Source organism: Stegostoma tigrinum, chromosome 25 (assembly GCF_030684315.1).
Source record: "Stegostoma tigrinum isolate sSteTig4 chromosome 25, sSteTig4.hap1, whole genome shotgun sequence".
Taxonomy (NCBI): Eukaryota; Metazoa; Chordata; class Chondrichthyes; order Orectolobiformes; family Stegostomatidae; genus Stegostoma; species Stegostoma tigrinum.
In genome coordinates, this window is record NC_081378.1 from 53,590,435 (window position 1) to 53,604,737 (window position 14,303).

The 14,303-nt window shown below is 42.3% G+C and overlaps 1 protein-coding gene across 5 annotated transcripts in view; it reads left to right on the plus strand.

Moving 5' to 3' along the window:
* LOC125463442 (mitochondrial 10-formyltetrahydrofolate dehydrogenase-like) overlaps positions 1 to 14,303 on the plus strand; it is a 116,743-nt gene that overhangs the window by 59,132 nt on the left and 43,308 nt on the right. For all 5 annotated transcript variants that reach the window (XM_059654759.1, XM_059654760.1, XM_059654758.1 and 2 more), the window contains 3 exons: positions 95 to 222; positions 4,434 to 4,584; positions 13,458 to 13,528. In XM_059654759.1, coding sequence (XP_059510742.1) covers positions 95 to 222; positions 4,434 to 4,584; positions 13,458 to 13,528 — 350 coding nt within the window. The remainder of the gene's footprint in view (positions 1 to 94; positions 223 to 4,433; positions 4,585 to 13,457; positions 13,529 to 14,303) is intronic.

Below are 14,303 nucleotides of genomic sequence, written 5' to 3' on the forward strand. Positions count from 1 at the left end.
TAGTGTCAGCAATGTAACTGGCATAATTGGGAATACTTGTGATTTGTAATGGCTGTTGATAGTGAATTAGTAAATTCATTGGTCTGTTTGGCAGGTGATCTGTGAGGTGTCATATTCGTCAGTTGCTGATGTTGACAGAGCTGTGGCTGCAGCAAAAGATGCCTTTGAAAATGGACAGTGGGGAAAGATGAATGCAAGAGACAGAGGCAGATTGTTGTACCAGTAAGGCTTTTCTGACATTCCCATTACTCACAATATATGAGAATATGCACTATAATGTAAGTTGTTTGATTTGCAGACTAGTTGTTACTCCTAACTTCAACAGTTGCACAAAACTAAATTGAGCTGTAGAAAGAGATAATGGGAACTGCAGATGCTGGAGAATTCCAAGATAATAAAATGTGAGGCTGGATGAACACAGCAGGCCAAGCAGCATCTCAGGAGCACAAAAGCTGACGTTTCGGGCCTAGACCCTTCATCAGAGAGGGGGATGGGGAGAGGGAACTGCAATAAATAGGGAGAGAGGGGGAGGCGGACCGAAGATGGAGAGTAAAGAAAATAGGTGGAGAGAGTACAGGTGGGGAGGTAGGGAGGGGATAGGTCAGTCCAGGGAAGACGGACAGGTCAAGGAGGTGGGATGAGGTTAGTAGGTAGCTGGGGGTGCAGCTTGGGGTGGGAGGAAGGGATGGGTGAGAGGAAGAACCGGTTAGGGAGGCAGAGACAGGTTGGACTGGTTTTGGGATGCAGTGGGTGGGGGGGAAGAGCTGGGCTGGTTGTGTGGTTCCATCCCCTATTCCCAATTCCTCAGCCTCTGCCGCATCTGCTCCCACGATAAGACATTCCACTCCCGCACATCCCAGATGTCCAAGTTCTTTAAGAACCGCAACTTTCCCCCCACAGTGATCGAGAACGCCCTTGACCGCGTCTCCCGTATTTCCCACAACACATCCCTCACACCCCGCCCCCGCCACAACCGCCCTAAGAGGATCCCCCTCGTTCTCACACACCACCCTACCAACCTCCGGATACAACGCATCATCCTCCGACACTTCCGCCATTTACAATCCGACCCCACCACCCAAGACATTTTTCCATCCCCTCCCCTGTCTGCTTTCCGGAGAGACCACTCTCTCCGTGACTCCCTTGTTCGCTCCACACTGCCCTCCAACCCCACCACACCCGGCACCTTCCCCTGCAACCGCAGGAAATGCTACACTTGTCCCCACACCACCTCCCTCACCCCTATCCCAGGCCCCAAGATGACATTCCACATTAAGCAGAGGTTCACCTGCACATCTGCCAATGTGGTATACTGCATCCACTGTACCCGGTGCGGCTTCCTCTACATTGGGGAAACCAAGCGGAGGCTTGGGGACCGCTTTGCAGAACACCTCCGCTCAGTTCGCAACAAACAACTGCACCTCCCAGTTGCAAACCATTTCCACTCCCCCTCCCATTCTCTAGATGACATGTCCATCATGGGCCTCCTGCGCTGCCACAATGATGCCACCCGAAGGTTGCAGGAACAGCAACTCATATTCCGCCTGGGAACCCTGCAGCCATATGGTATCAATGTGGACTTGACCAGTTTCAAAATCTCCCCTTCCCCTACTGCATCCCTAAACCAGCCTAGTTCGTCCCCTCCCCCGACTGCACCACACAACCAGCCCAGCTCTTCCCCTCCACCCACTGCATCCCAAAACCAGTCCAACCTGTCTCTGCCTCCCTAACCTGTTCTTCCTCTCACCCATCCCTTCCTCCCACCCCAAGCCGCACCCCCAGCTACCTACTAACCTCATCCCACCTCCTTGACCTGTCCGTCTTCCCTGGACTGACCTATCCCCTCCCTACCTCCCCACCTATACTCTCTCCACCTATCTTCTTTACTCTCCATCTTCGGTCCGCCTCCCCCTCTCTCCCTATTTATTGCAGTTCCCTCTCCCCATCCCCCTCTCTGATGAAGGGTCTAGGCCTGAAACGTCAGCTTTTGTGCTCCTGAGATGCTGCTTGGCCTGCTGTGTTCATCCAGCCTCACATTTTATTATCTTGAACTGTAGAAACATGTGTTTTTCCACTTGAATGGTGCTGTGACTGTTCGAAAGCATCCTTGCAGGTACCAAATTGAAAATTTGTTTTGGATTTGCAAAAATTTGTTTTGTATTTATATTGGGTGGAATTTGCTATGTATTCTCACCCTGATATACCCACAATCAAGTAGTACAGCAATTACCCAGATCAAGGATGCATGGGAACGAACATTATGTATGTAAATATGTAAATATTCAGCTCTCTTCTTTTGTATTTGTATACTAATCCCTGTCCTAAACACATCTTGGCTCAAACCTACTCTGAGCTAAAGAACCTGTCACCTGCAAATTTCCTGCATTTATTTTTGCTCAAACTGACACCTCTCTCTGGAGGAGATTTATTGACACCTCAGGATACTGTCATTTTTTGGCCCAATATCACCAAACTTTGAGCAGATGCCATTTGTTTGTCCCCATAAATGCCCCCCACCAACAATATTTGAGAACAGTAGTTTTCAATTTTTTTTGTTGAGAATAGCTCAAATAGCCTAATTATCTCTTCACACCCTCATCTAAATTATGTAACTCATATTGTTAAAAAGGTGTGTGTAAAAGTTGTTTTAATACTGCATCTAAGGTAAAGATCTAAGTTGCAGATATCACCCCACCCGCTAAAGAAAGTGTTTGTGAGACAGCAACTCAGTCTGTGCTGCCCATGTTGTGGCTGCACTCTCCGTGGTCTCCCAGTTTAGCACAGTGTTAATTCCTGACCATTGCATTTCACTGACGTGCTCAGTCAGCAGATGCTTGTTATTTGCAGATCCCTTGAAAGTCTTTGTACAGCTCCAGGACTCAGTGGTTTGCGAACATTGTCTTAGAAGCCATTTTCATACATTTAGAACAAATTGCTGAAAAATTGAAATGCTTCCACAATAACACGTTATTAAGCTTGTTATGGTTAAAGTGAATGAATGATAACCAGCTTGAAAATTCACACTTTAAGAAGGGACACAGAATGTGAATTTGTATCATTCCCATGATTAGTATATTCCCAGCTGTGATTATGAGATTGGGTATTACTCGGATCTGACACATTTTGTTGATTATTTTTGTCTTGTATTCTTCAGGGCAATACACACTATTTCAGATTCAATAGGAAAACTGACGTTTGTATTGCATGAGAGGAGAGTGCTGATTAGCTGGCCACTGTAATCCGATTGGTAAACATGCCATAGAGAACGCACCAATTAAATTTAAACCAGGCAGGTTCACTCTGGTTAAGCATTCTCCTTAGAGAGGAGAAAAAAAACTGCAGATGTTGGAATCCAAGGTAGACAAACAGGTGGCTGGAAGAACACAGCAGGCCAGACAGCAGAGGCAAGGAGCAGTCAATGTTTTGGGAATTACCCTTCTTCAGGACTGTTTAAACAAGTGAAATGTGTGTAATTTCTGTCTGAAAAGACAGGTCCCTATGTGTTAATTCTTTTTATTTATTAACGGATAAGGGTGTTGCTGGCTAGGCAGTGTTTATTGCCCATCTCTAAATCCCCAGAGGGCAGTTCAGAGGGTCTGAAGTCGCATGTAGACCAGGTCAGGTAAGGACGGCAGTTTCCTTCCCTAAAGGACATTAGTGAACCAAATAGATTTTTCCTGACATTCAACAATGGGTTCATGGTCATCACTAAATTCTTAATTCCAGATATTTTAATTGAATTCATATTCCACCATCTGCCTTGGCAGGATTTGAACCCGGATCCCCAGAGGGTATCCGGGTCTCTGGATTAACAGTCCAGTGATAATATCACTAGGTAATCACCTCCCCGCTAATGTCTCATTTGTATTTGTACCTTCCAGCACATACAAGTGTGCTGCACAGAATATATACATTTATTGTGCCTGTTTTGACTCAACCAAATAGATATTAGCCGTATACTAATTTATTCCTCAGGATGTTGCTCTAATCAAATCCATGTTAACCTGCCGAGAATAAAATTTAAACAAAGCCTGCTAATTAACTGCCATTCACCATTAATTGGTGCATTCTTCATGGTAACTTTCTGCCAACCAGTTAGCATTTCACCTCTCAGGCAGCAAAGTATTTTTATGAATTGCCCTGATAAGTGCAACACAAAACCTTCAACTAAATGTGTCTTTTTTTTTCCAGAAATATTCGACACATTTGGGTTTAAATTAGTAATAACAAAATGGTGGATGATTGAGCAAAATTTTGAGTGTAACTTCCTAATTAGATTACCACAGGAAATTATGTGGTGAATCCTCATTTGCCGAGAGTGCACCCTGTAACTCTGAGAAATTGCAGACCAAGCACCTGCAATGTATTGAGATTTGGAGGTTGTTCTTATTTTAAAGTTTCTATGTTTCTGAGTTTACTTTGTTCAACTGTAGACTTGCAGATCTAATGCAGGAGCACCAAGAAGAATTGGCTACCATTGAGGCCATTGATTCGGGGGCTGTGTATACACTTGCTCTGAAGACGCATGTTGGAATGTCCATTCAAACATTCAGATACTTCGCAGGATGGTGTGATAAGATCCAGGTACAGAATGAGCACACACCTTTGGTCTTCCATTGCTTATTATAAAAAATGGAAACAGTGAATGCTAGTTCTTTGTTAATGCACATTAATACATAAAAGTTAAGAGCAGAGTACGCCTTCAACCTGTGAAGCCTATTCTGCTGTTTAATTTGGAAGATATAACCGATCTGATGTGGCTTTAAATCTGTATGCCCAGTTATCCCAATAATCTTTGGCTCCTTTGTTAGTCAAAAATTCATCTATCTGGGCCTTAAAAATTGCAGTTATCCCATGTCTACTGTTGTCTGTGGAATGGAGTTTCAAAGACTTGCCACCCTCTGAGAGGGGAAAAAAAAATTCTCAGCTCACTCTTAAATGGGAAAATCTTTATTTTTAATCTGTGTTCCCTAGTTCTAGTCTCTTCCACAATGGAAAACATGCTTTCAGTGTCTGTCCTGTTTGGTCCCCGTAGGATCTTGTATGTTTCAATAAGATTACCCTTCAAATCTCCAATGGATAGCTCAGCATGTCCAATCAACTGCTTTGAATGCATTTTCAACCCCTTTTTTAATAATGAGACCAAAATCTTTCTTACATTTACATTCTGTACAACTGTAGCAAAACATGCCTACTTTTAAATTCTATTTGCAATAAATAAGAAAACTTCATATGTTCCCTAATCAGTTGCTGTACTCAAACTACTTGTGATTTGTGTCAACACACTCAGATCCCTGTGTACCTTAAAGTTCTGCAATCTCTCTCTGTTGAAATGATATGCTGCTTTTCTATTTTTCCTGCCAAAGTGAATAACTTTACATTTTTCCACATTATACTCTGTCTGCTAAAGTTTTCCCCACACGCTTAACCTACCTATAAACCTTTCCAGAGTCCTTATTTCCACTTCATACATTACTTTCCTATCTATTTTTGTGTCATCATCAAACTTGGCAACCATCCATTCAGCCCTTTCATTTCAAGTAATTTATATAGAATTGTAAATTGTTGCTGCGCAAGCATCGAACCCTGTATAACCCGACTTGTTACTTCCTGTCACCCCAAAAAAGACCCACTTATGCCTTTCCTCTGCTTTCTATTAGCTACCCTCCCTCTGTCCATACAAATATGTTAACCCTGTACCATGAGCTCTTATTTTGGGTAATAATCTTTGTTGTACCTTGTCAAATGCTTTTTGGGAATCTTAAGTACGGTAGATTTCATGTTACTTCCTCCAGAAACACTAATAAATTTGTCAAACATGATTTTCCTTTTACAAGACCACATTAATTCTGCCTGTTTGCATTAAGATTTTCTAAATCCCCTTTTATATCCTTCTTAATAGATTTCAGCATTTTCCTTGTGATAGATGTCAGGCTAACTGGTTTATAGCTTCATGCTTTTTGTATCTTTTCTTGACTATTGAATTACGTGTGCTATTTTCAAATCTGATCGGACCCTTCCAGCAACCATTTCTTTTAACATTTTCAAATTTTCTTTATAAGCAACTTGTTGGAAAAGCAATTTGTAAATGATGGAATGGTTTAGACACAAACTGCGCAACCACATTTGGGGGATGGGGCATGGTAGGATGGACAGTGAGTGTTTCATGTTGGATGACCACAGGAAATCATTCAAACACGCAGTATAATTGAAAGGATTGACACAGTTCCCTGCATCTGAGAGTGACAGTCCAGAAGGCAGTGTTGCCTTTCCTCTTCCAGGGTTCTAGAACATCTCTCAGGACTGGATGAACTCCATCAGGGCCAAAGAGCTTATTAGACTTTAGTTTTAACAATTTTTTCAGCAGTCATTTCCTATTGATTGTAACTGTTTTGAGTCCCTCACTCCCCTTCACATTCTGATTCAGTTATTTCTACACTTATTTATATCCTCTATAATGAAGACAGATGCAAAATATGTTGAATTCATATGTCATTTCTTACATTTCCATGATTAATTCTAAGAGTCATGTTCTAGAGGACCAGTGCGCTCATAGCTTATTGTTTCTCTGTTTAAATACCCAAGGAGACTCTTGCTATTTGTTCTTATGTTTTTAGCTTTCTTTCTCTAATACTTTATTTTATTTCTCCTTATTAATCTTTCAGCCGCTTTTTCTGTTCTTTATATTGATATAGAAACTGTCAGATTTGTATATGTATTTTTAATGTCATTTGGTTCAAGTTTGGGTTTTGGCTTTTGTGGTAGTAACATATTGGTTTTCTGTGGGTCTGAAGTTAATAGTTCACTTGTAAATATTCCTGTAGCCATGTGATTTCTTTGAAAAGTGTTTGTGAGAACAACCTTGGCAGTGCTGAGTTTTTATTTACTTTAACATATTAAACATAGATAGGAGCAGGAGGAGGCCATTTGGCCCTTTGAGCCTACGTTGCCATTCATCATGATCACGGCTGATCATCCAACTCTTAATTAATTTTAATTAGATTCCCTACAGTGTGGAAACAGGCCCTTTGGCCCAACAAGTCCACACCGCCCCTTGGAGCATCCCACCCAATCCCATCCCCCAATAACCCACATACCCCTGAACACTACAGGCAATTTAGCATGGCCAATCCACCTAGCCTGCACATCTTTGGACTGTGGGAGGAAACGGAGCGCCCGGAGGAAACCCACGCAGATATGGGGAGAATATGCAAACTCTGCACAGACAGTTACCCAAGGCTGGAATTGAACCGGGTCCTTGGCGCTGTGAGGCTGCAGTGCTAACCAATGAGCCACCGTGCCGCCCAACTCAATACCCTAATCCTGCTTTATGCCCATAGCCTTTGATCCCATTTGCCCTGACTGCTACATCTGTCCACTTCTTGAGTACGTTTTTTTAGCAAGGTAAAATATTGTGCATTAAGGTCTATTAGAAATTGAGATTTTGGATTTTCCTAAGCTTAAGGGAAACATGCATAGCTTGGAGAGGGACATTTCTTTAAGTTTTTCTTGTTTTAGCAAAGAAGTCCTTAGCTGGAAGTGGTTGAAGAAAGCAGTGGTCCTGAGAAAGGGAGGATACAGTAAAAATAAATAACTTTTGAGTAAGGAATTAGCGATAGCTCCCAGACCAAATTGCTGGGATAAAACTCTGAAGACTTCAGGTGTATTATAGCTCCAGGAAGAAACTATCAGCAATTTCAGTCTTGAAGTTAAAACCATACTTGCCTAATAACTATTGAGATAGTAGGAACAGATTTTTTTATGTCTCTGCTATAAATGTGAGAAAGGCGTGTGCTTTTGTATACTGTACAAAGTATGTTTATGATTATAATTTATCAAGGAATGCTTTTACTGTGTGTTTAAAACTTTTTGTATTTATGTTTTAAGTTAAGTAGTTTGGTTTATTGTATTTTGTCTTTTCTTTTGGTTAATAATCTTACATTTTATTGTTAAAACAAAATCTTCCCTCTATTTGGTCACGTCTCAGTGGGACCCCCGTGTTAGATTCTGGTGGTATGGAGAAATGCTAATATAACACATTTATTCAAAAAGGTGGGAGGCAGAAAATAGGAAACTATAGACCAGTTAGTTTGACATCTATGCTTAGGAAATTATTAAAATCTACAATTAAGGAAGCCACACCGGGACATTTGGAAGGTCAAAATGCATTCCATCAGTCAGTATGGTTTTTGAAAAAAAGATGAATCATGTTTGACTAACTTGCGAGTATTCTTCAAAAATTTGACAATCAAAGAGGATAATGGGGCTTCTATGGATGTGGTATATCTGAATTTCCAAATGGCATTTGATAAGGTATTGCTCAAAAGATTATTGTAGAAGGTAAGATCAAATGGGTTTAGGGTAATTTATTAGTTTGGATAAAAATTAGCTAACCAACAGAAAGCAGAAAGTTGGGATAATTGGGTCTTTTTCTGCTTGGCAAGATGTAACTGGTGAGGTGCCACATGATGCGGTACTTGCACCTCAACTATTTACATTCTGTGTTAATTACTTGGATGAAGGGTTAGAAGGTACTATAACAAAATTTGCAGATGACACTACAATAGCTGGGGAAAGTAAGTTGCAATAAATAAGAAATTTACAAATGGATATGGATAAAGTAGATATATAGGCTCATGTGTAGCAATGGACGCAGATAAATATGAGGTTATCTATTTTGGTTTAAAAAATAGGCAACTTATTACCTCAGTAGAGAGAGGCTTCAGAGTGCTTCAGTGCAGAGGGATCTGGGTGTTTGGTGCATGAATCATTGAAAACTAGTGTGCAGAAATGGCAGGTAATAAGGAAGGCAATTGGAATTTTGGCATTTATTGCTAAAGGAATAGAGCATAAAAGTGGGAAAGTGTCTCAAATGTACAAGGTATTAGTGAGTTTGCACCTGGAGTATTGTATACAGTTTTTGATGCCTTACTTAAGTAAGGAATGTAGTTGCATTGGTGGCAGTTCACAGAAAGGTTCACTAGATTGATTTGAGTGATAAGAGGTCTGATTTATGAAGAATGATTGAGCAGGCCTATACTTTTTGGAGTTTAGAATGATAGGAGATTTATCTGAACAAGTCAACAACATGAGTGAAAGCCAAAGAGAAAAAGAAAGCAAAGCCCAATATAGAAACATAGGAACAGGAACAGGCTACTCAGCCTCTTGAGTAAGTTTTACCGTCCAGTGAAATCATGTTGCTCTGCGGCTTACCTGCCTTTGGCCCATATCCCTTAATAGTTTCACTCAACAAACCTTTTCCTGTCTCAGATTTAAAACTAACAACTGAACCAGTATCCACTGCTATTTGTGGAAGAGAGTACAAAACATCTACCATCCTTTGTGTGGGAGGTACTTGCTAACATCGCTCATTAAGCCTCGGCTTAATTCTGAATCAAGATCCTCTAGTTCTAGAATCCCCACCCAGTGGAAATAGTTTACCTACTCTATCATTTCCTGTCAACATCTTGAAAATCAGAACACCCACTAACCTTCTAAATTCTAGAGAAAGCAAACCTAATTTGTATAATCTCCCCTCATAACTTAACACCTGAAGAACAAGTATTAGTCTTGTAAATGTAAGTTGTGTTCCCTCCGGTCCCAGTATATCCTTCCCAGCATGTGGTGCCCAGATCTGCTCACCATGCTCCAAGTGGAGACTAAAATTATTTTAAGGTAAACTTGCAGGGTGTCAGTAGTCAGGAAGGCAAATACAATATTGGCATTATTTTGAGAGGACTAGAATATTCTTCTGAGGCTTAATACGGCTTTAGCCAGACTGCATTTAGAATATTGTGAGCAATTTTGGGCCCCATACCTCAGGAAGGATGTATTGGTCCTGGAGTGCGTTCAGATGACGTTCACAAGAATGATCCCAGGAATGAAAGGCTTAACATATGAGGAACATTTGACGACTCTGGGTCAATACTCGATGAAGTTTAGAAGGATGAGGGGAGAATCTAATCAAACTTGCAGAATACTGATTGGCCTGGACAGAGGGAAAATGTTTCCACCAGCAGGAGAGACTAGGACTCACGCCTTAGAGTAAAGGGAAGACCCTTTAGAACGGAGATTAGGACAAACTTCTTTCGCCAGAGAGTGGGGAATCTAGGGAATTCATTGCCACGGAAGACTTTGGAGGCCAAGTCATTCAGTATATTTAAGACAGCGAGAAATAGATCCTTGACATCAAGGGGATCAAAGGTTACAGGCAGAAAGCCTGGACCCAGGGGCATTGACTATGAGGAAAAGTTAAAAAGACTAGGATTGTTTTCACTGGAAAGACGGCAGCTGAGAGGAGACCTGATAGAGGTCTACAAAATTATGAGAGGCATAGATTGGGTGGACAGCCAGAGGCTTTTTCTCAGGGTTGAAGTTTCAATTACAAGGGGGCACAGGTTCACGGTCAGAGGGGGAAAGTTTAAGGGAGATGTGTGAGGGAAATTTTTCACGCAGAGAGTGGTAGCAGCTTGGAATGCACTACCAGAAGAGGTGGTGGAAACGGGCACATTGAATACATTTAAGAGGCACCTAGATGGGTACATGAGTAAGGAGGGAACAGAGCGATGCAAATCTAAAAATGGCAGGTTTGTTTTTAGGTTAATTAGGGTGTGGTGGTCGACACAGGCTTGGAGGGCCGAAGGGCCTGTTCCTGTGCTGTACTTTCTCATTTGTTTGTTTGTTCAAAGCAGGAGAGTAGCATTGAGAACCTTACCAGCCTTGATTGAATGGCGGAACAGAATTGATGGGTAAAAGGGCCTTATTTAGGGGCAGCACGGTGGCTCAGTGGTTAGCACTGCAGCCTCACAGCACCAGAGACCCGAGTTCGATTCCAGCGTCAGGCAACTGTCTGTGTGGAGTTTACACGTTCACCCCGTGTCTGCGTGGGTTTCCTCTGCGTGCTCCAGTTTCCTCCCACAGTCCAAAGATGTGCAGGCTAGGTGGATCGACCATGCTAAATTGCCCGTCGTGTTCAGGGGTGTGTGGGTTATAGGGGGATGGATCTGGGTGGGACGCTTCAAAGGGCAGTGTGGACTTGTTGGGCCGAAGGGCCTGTTTCCACGCTGTAGGGAATCTAATCTAATCTAATTTCTGCTCCTGTGTTTTATGGTCTTTTCGGTCTGAAATGGATTACCTAACACTTGATTACATTGCCTAGATGTTCCTAAATGGACTTTAACAATAACAAATTTTGGATACCAAGTTACAACTTAAACAAAAATTAAGATTTATTGTTAATAACATAACTTTAGCAGAACACAGATAGACAACAAAGTAGACCCATAGTCACAGTCATGGAGATCTACAGCTCTGGTCTAAAATTGGCTCTCCCCTCTCCCTCCCACTGCCAGTTCCTTTCCAGCCCCAAGGTGATGACTGGAACTCCGGAAATGGGCAGACGACACTGTTTCCTCGTGTCTCACTCTCTGATGCAAGGAACTGCGTTAATCACTTGGACTATACTGACCCCTGCTACCGTTACATTCCTATCAACATTATCCCACCTTCCCACTGTTTGAATGGCTTCCAGTGCTCATCCACCTAGATGACTTCATAGTTGTGTAGCTTGATTCTGAACCATTACGTTTTGAAGAATTACCTTTAGAATATTGATTGCAAACAAAAATTGAACAGTTTTTTTAATTGGATCCATTGGCTCGTGGGAGATTTTTCCAAGAATACGTGGTGTGTGTTTGAGCTCACAAGCAAAGAAACATTCCTGGTGGGGATGAATGTATTTGTTTTACTTTTGGACATGGACCACTGTTCCAACCAGTGGTAGAAGTCTTAAAAACATAACGGTGGATAAATCTCCAGGACCTAATGAAGTGTATCTCAGGATGTTGTGGAAAGTTAAGGAAGAAATTACGGGGCCCTTAACAGGGATAATTGTGTCATCTACAGCCATGGGTGAGGTGCTGGAGGGCTGGAGGACTGAAGTGTGGCTAATGTTGTGCCTTTATTTAAGCAAGGCTGTATGGAGAAGTCTGGGAACTATATACTGGTGAGTCTGACATCACTGGTGGGTAAATTATCGGAGAGGAGAGATTCTGAGGGATAGGATTCACATGTATTTGGAGAGGCAAGGACTGATTAGGGATAGTCAGCATGGCTTTGTGAATGGGAAATTGTGTCTCTCAAACTTGATTGAGTATATAACCAGAAAGATTGATTGAGGGCAGAGTATAAACATTGTCTACGTGGACTTTAGTAAAGCCTTTGACAGAGTTCTGCATGTTAGAATAATTAGTAAAGCTAGATCACATGGGATTCAGAGAGAGCTTGCCAGTTGGATACTAAATTAGCTTGACAGCCAGAGACAGAGGGTGGTGGTGAAGGGGTTTTTTTTGGACTACAGGCTTGTGACCAGCAGTGTTCCACAGGGATTGAAGCTGGGTCCACTTTTTTGTTTGTCATTTAAATAAATAATCTGGATGAGAATTCAGGAGGCATGGTTAGTGAGTTTGTGGATAATGCCAAAATTGGAAGCATAGTCGACAATGCTTATCTGAAGCTTATTTAAAGTTACAAAGGGATCTTGATCATTTGGGCTGATGAGCAGCAGCGGGAGTTTAGATAAATGAGAGGTATTTATTTTGGTAAAACAAATGAGGGAAGGACTTGTATAGTTAATGATAGGGCCCTGGGTCATGTTGTTAAACAGTCCAAGGAGTTCAGGTACGTAGTTCTTTGAAACTTACATCACAGGTAGACAGCATGGTTAAGAAAGGTGTTTAGCATACTTGTCTTCATTGCTCAGACTGTTAAGGATAGGAGTTCGAATGTCATGTTGAGGTTGTACGGCACAAATGTGAGGCAACTTTTGGAGTACTGTACATGGTTCTAGTCATCCTGCTAGTAGGAAGAATATTATCAAATAGGGGAGGGCTCAGAAAGATTTACCAAAATGTTGCTGGAACTGTAGGGCTTGAGTTATAAGGAGGGGCTGGATAGGCTGGGACTTTTCTTGTTGGAGCATAGGAGATGGAGATGTGACCTTTATAGAAGCTTATAAAATCATGAGGGAGATAGATAAAGTGAATAGCAAAGGTCTTTTCCCAAGGGCGGGGAAGTTCAAACTAGAGAGCATATTGTTAAGGTGAGAGGAGAAAGATTCAACGGGGACCTGAGAAGCGACTTTTTCACACAGGGTGTGCTTCGTATTTGGAATGAACTGCCAGAGGAAGTGGTTGATGCAGGTACAGTTACAACATTTGAAATCATTTAGAATAGGTATGGGACTAGTTTACTTTGGGTAATTTGGTCAGCATGAACGAATTGGACTGAAGGATCTGTTTCCATATTGTATGACTGTAGTCAAACTCTCTTGATCACACGTGGATTACCATTTCTCACTGTGCAACAGTTTACTTCAAGAACTTAAAATCTATTTTAGTTTTTTCTAGAAATGTTCAGATGAAAATTTAACGTGTGATTTTTTTTTTGATATCCTTTAGGGTTCTACAATCCCCATTAATCAAGCTCGTCCCAATCGTAATTTAACATATACAAAGAAGGAGCCACTCGGGTAAGATGGTGAATTCATTTGATGAGAGATAATGGGAACTGCAGATGCTGGAGAATCCAAGATAATAAAATGTGAGGCTGGATGAACACAGCAGGCCAAGCAGCATCTCAGGAGCACAAAAACTGACGTTTCGGGCTTAGACCCTTCATCAGAGAGGGGGATGGGGTGAAGGTTTTGGAATAAATAGGGAGGGGGGGGGCAGACCGAAGATGGAGAGAAAAGAAGATAGGTGGAGAGAGTATAGGTGGGGAGGTAGGGAGGGGATAGGTCAGTCCAGGGAAGACGGACAGGTCAAGGAGGTGGGATGAGGTTAGTAGCTAGGAGATGGGGTTGCGGCTTAGGGTGGGAGGAAGGGATGGGTGGGAGGAAGAACAGGTTAGGGAGGCAGAGACAGGTTGGACTGGTTTGGGGATGCAGTGGGTGGGGGGGAAGAGCTGGGCTGGTTGTGTGGTGCAGTGGGGGGAGGGGACGAACTGGGCTGGTTTAGGGATGCGGTGGGGGAAGGGGAGATTTTGAAGCTCAAGAAGTCCACATTGATACCATTAGGCTGCAGGGTTGCCAAGTGGAATATGAGTTGCTGTTCCTGCAACCTTCGGGTGGCATCATTGTGGCACTGCAGGAGGCCCATGATGGACATGTCATCTAAAGAATGGGAGTGGGAGTGGAAATGGCTTGCCCCCACACCACCTCCCTCACTCCTATCCCAGGCCCCAAGATGATATTCCACATTAAGCAGAGGTTCACCTGCACATCTGCCAATGTGGTATACTGCATT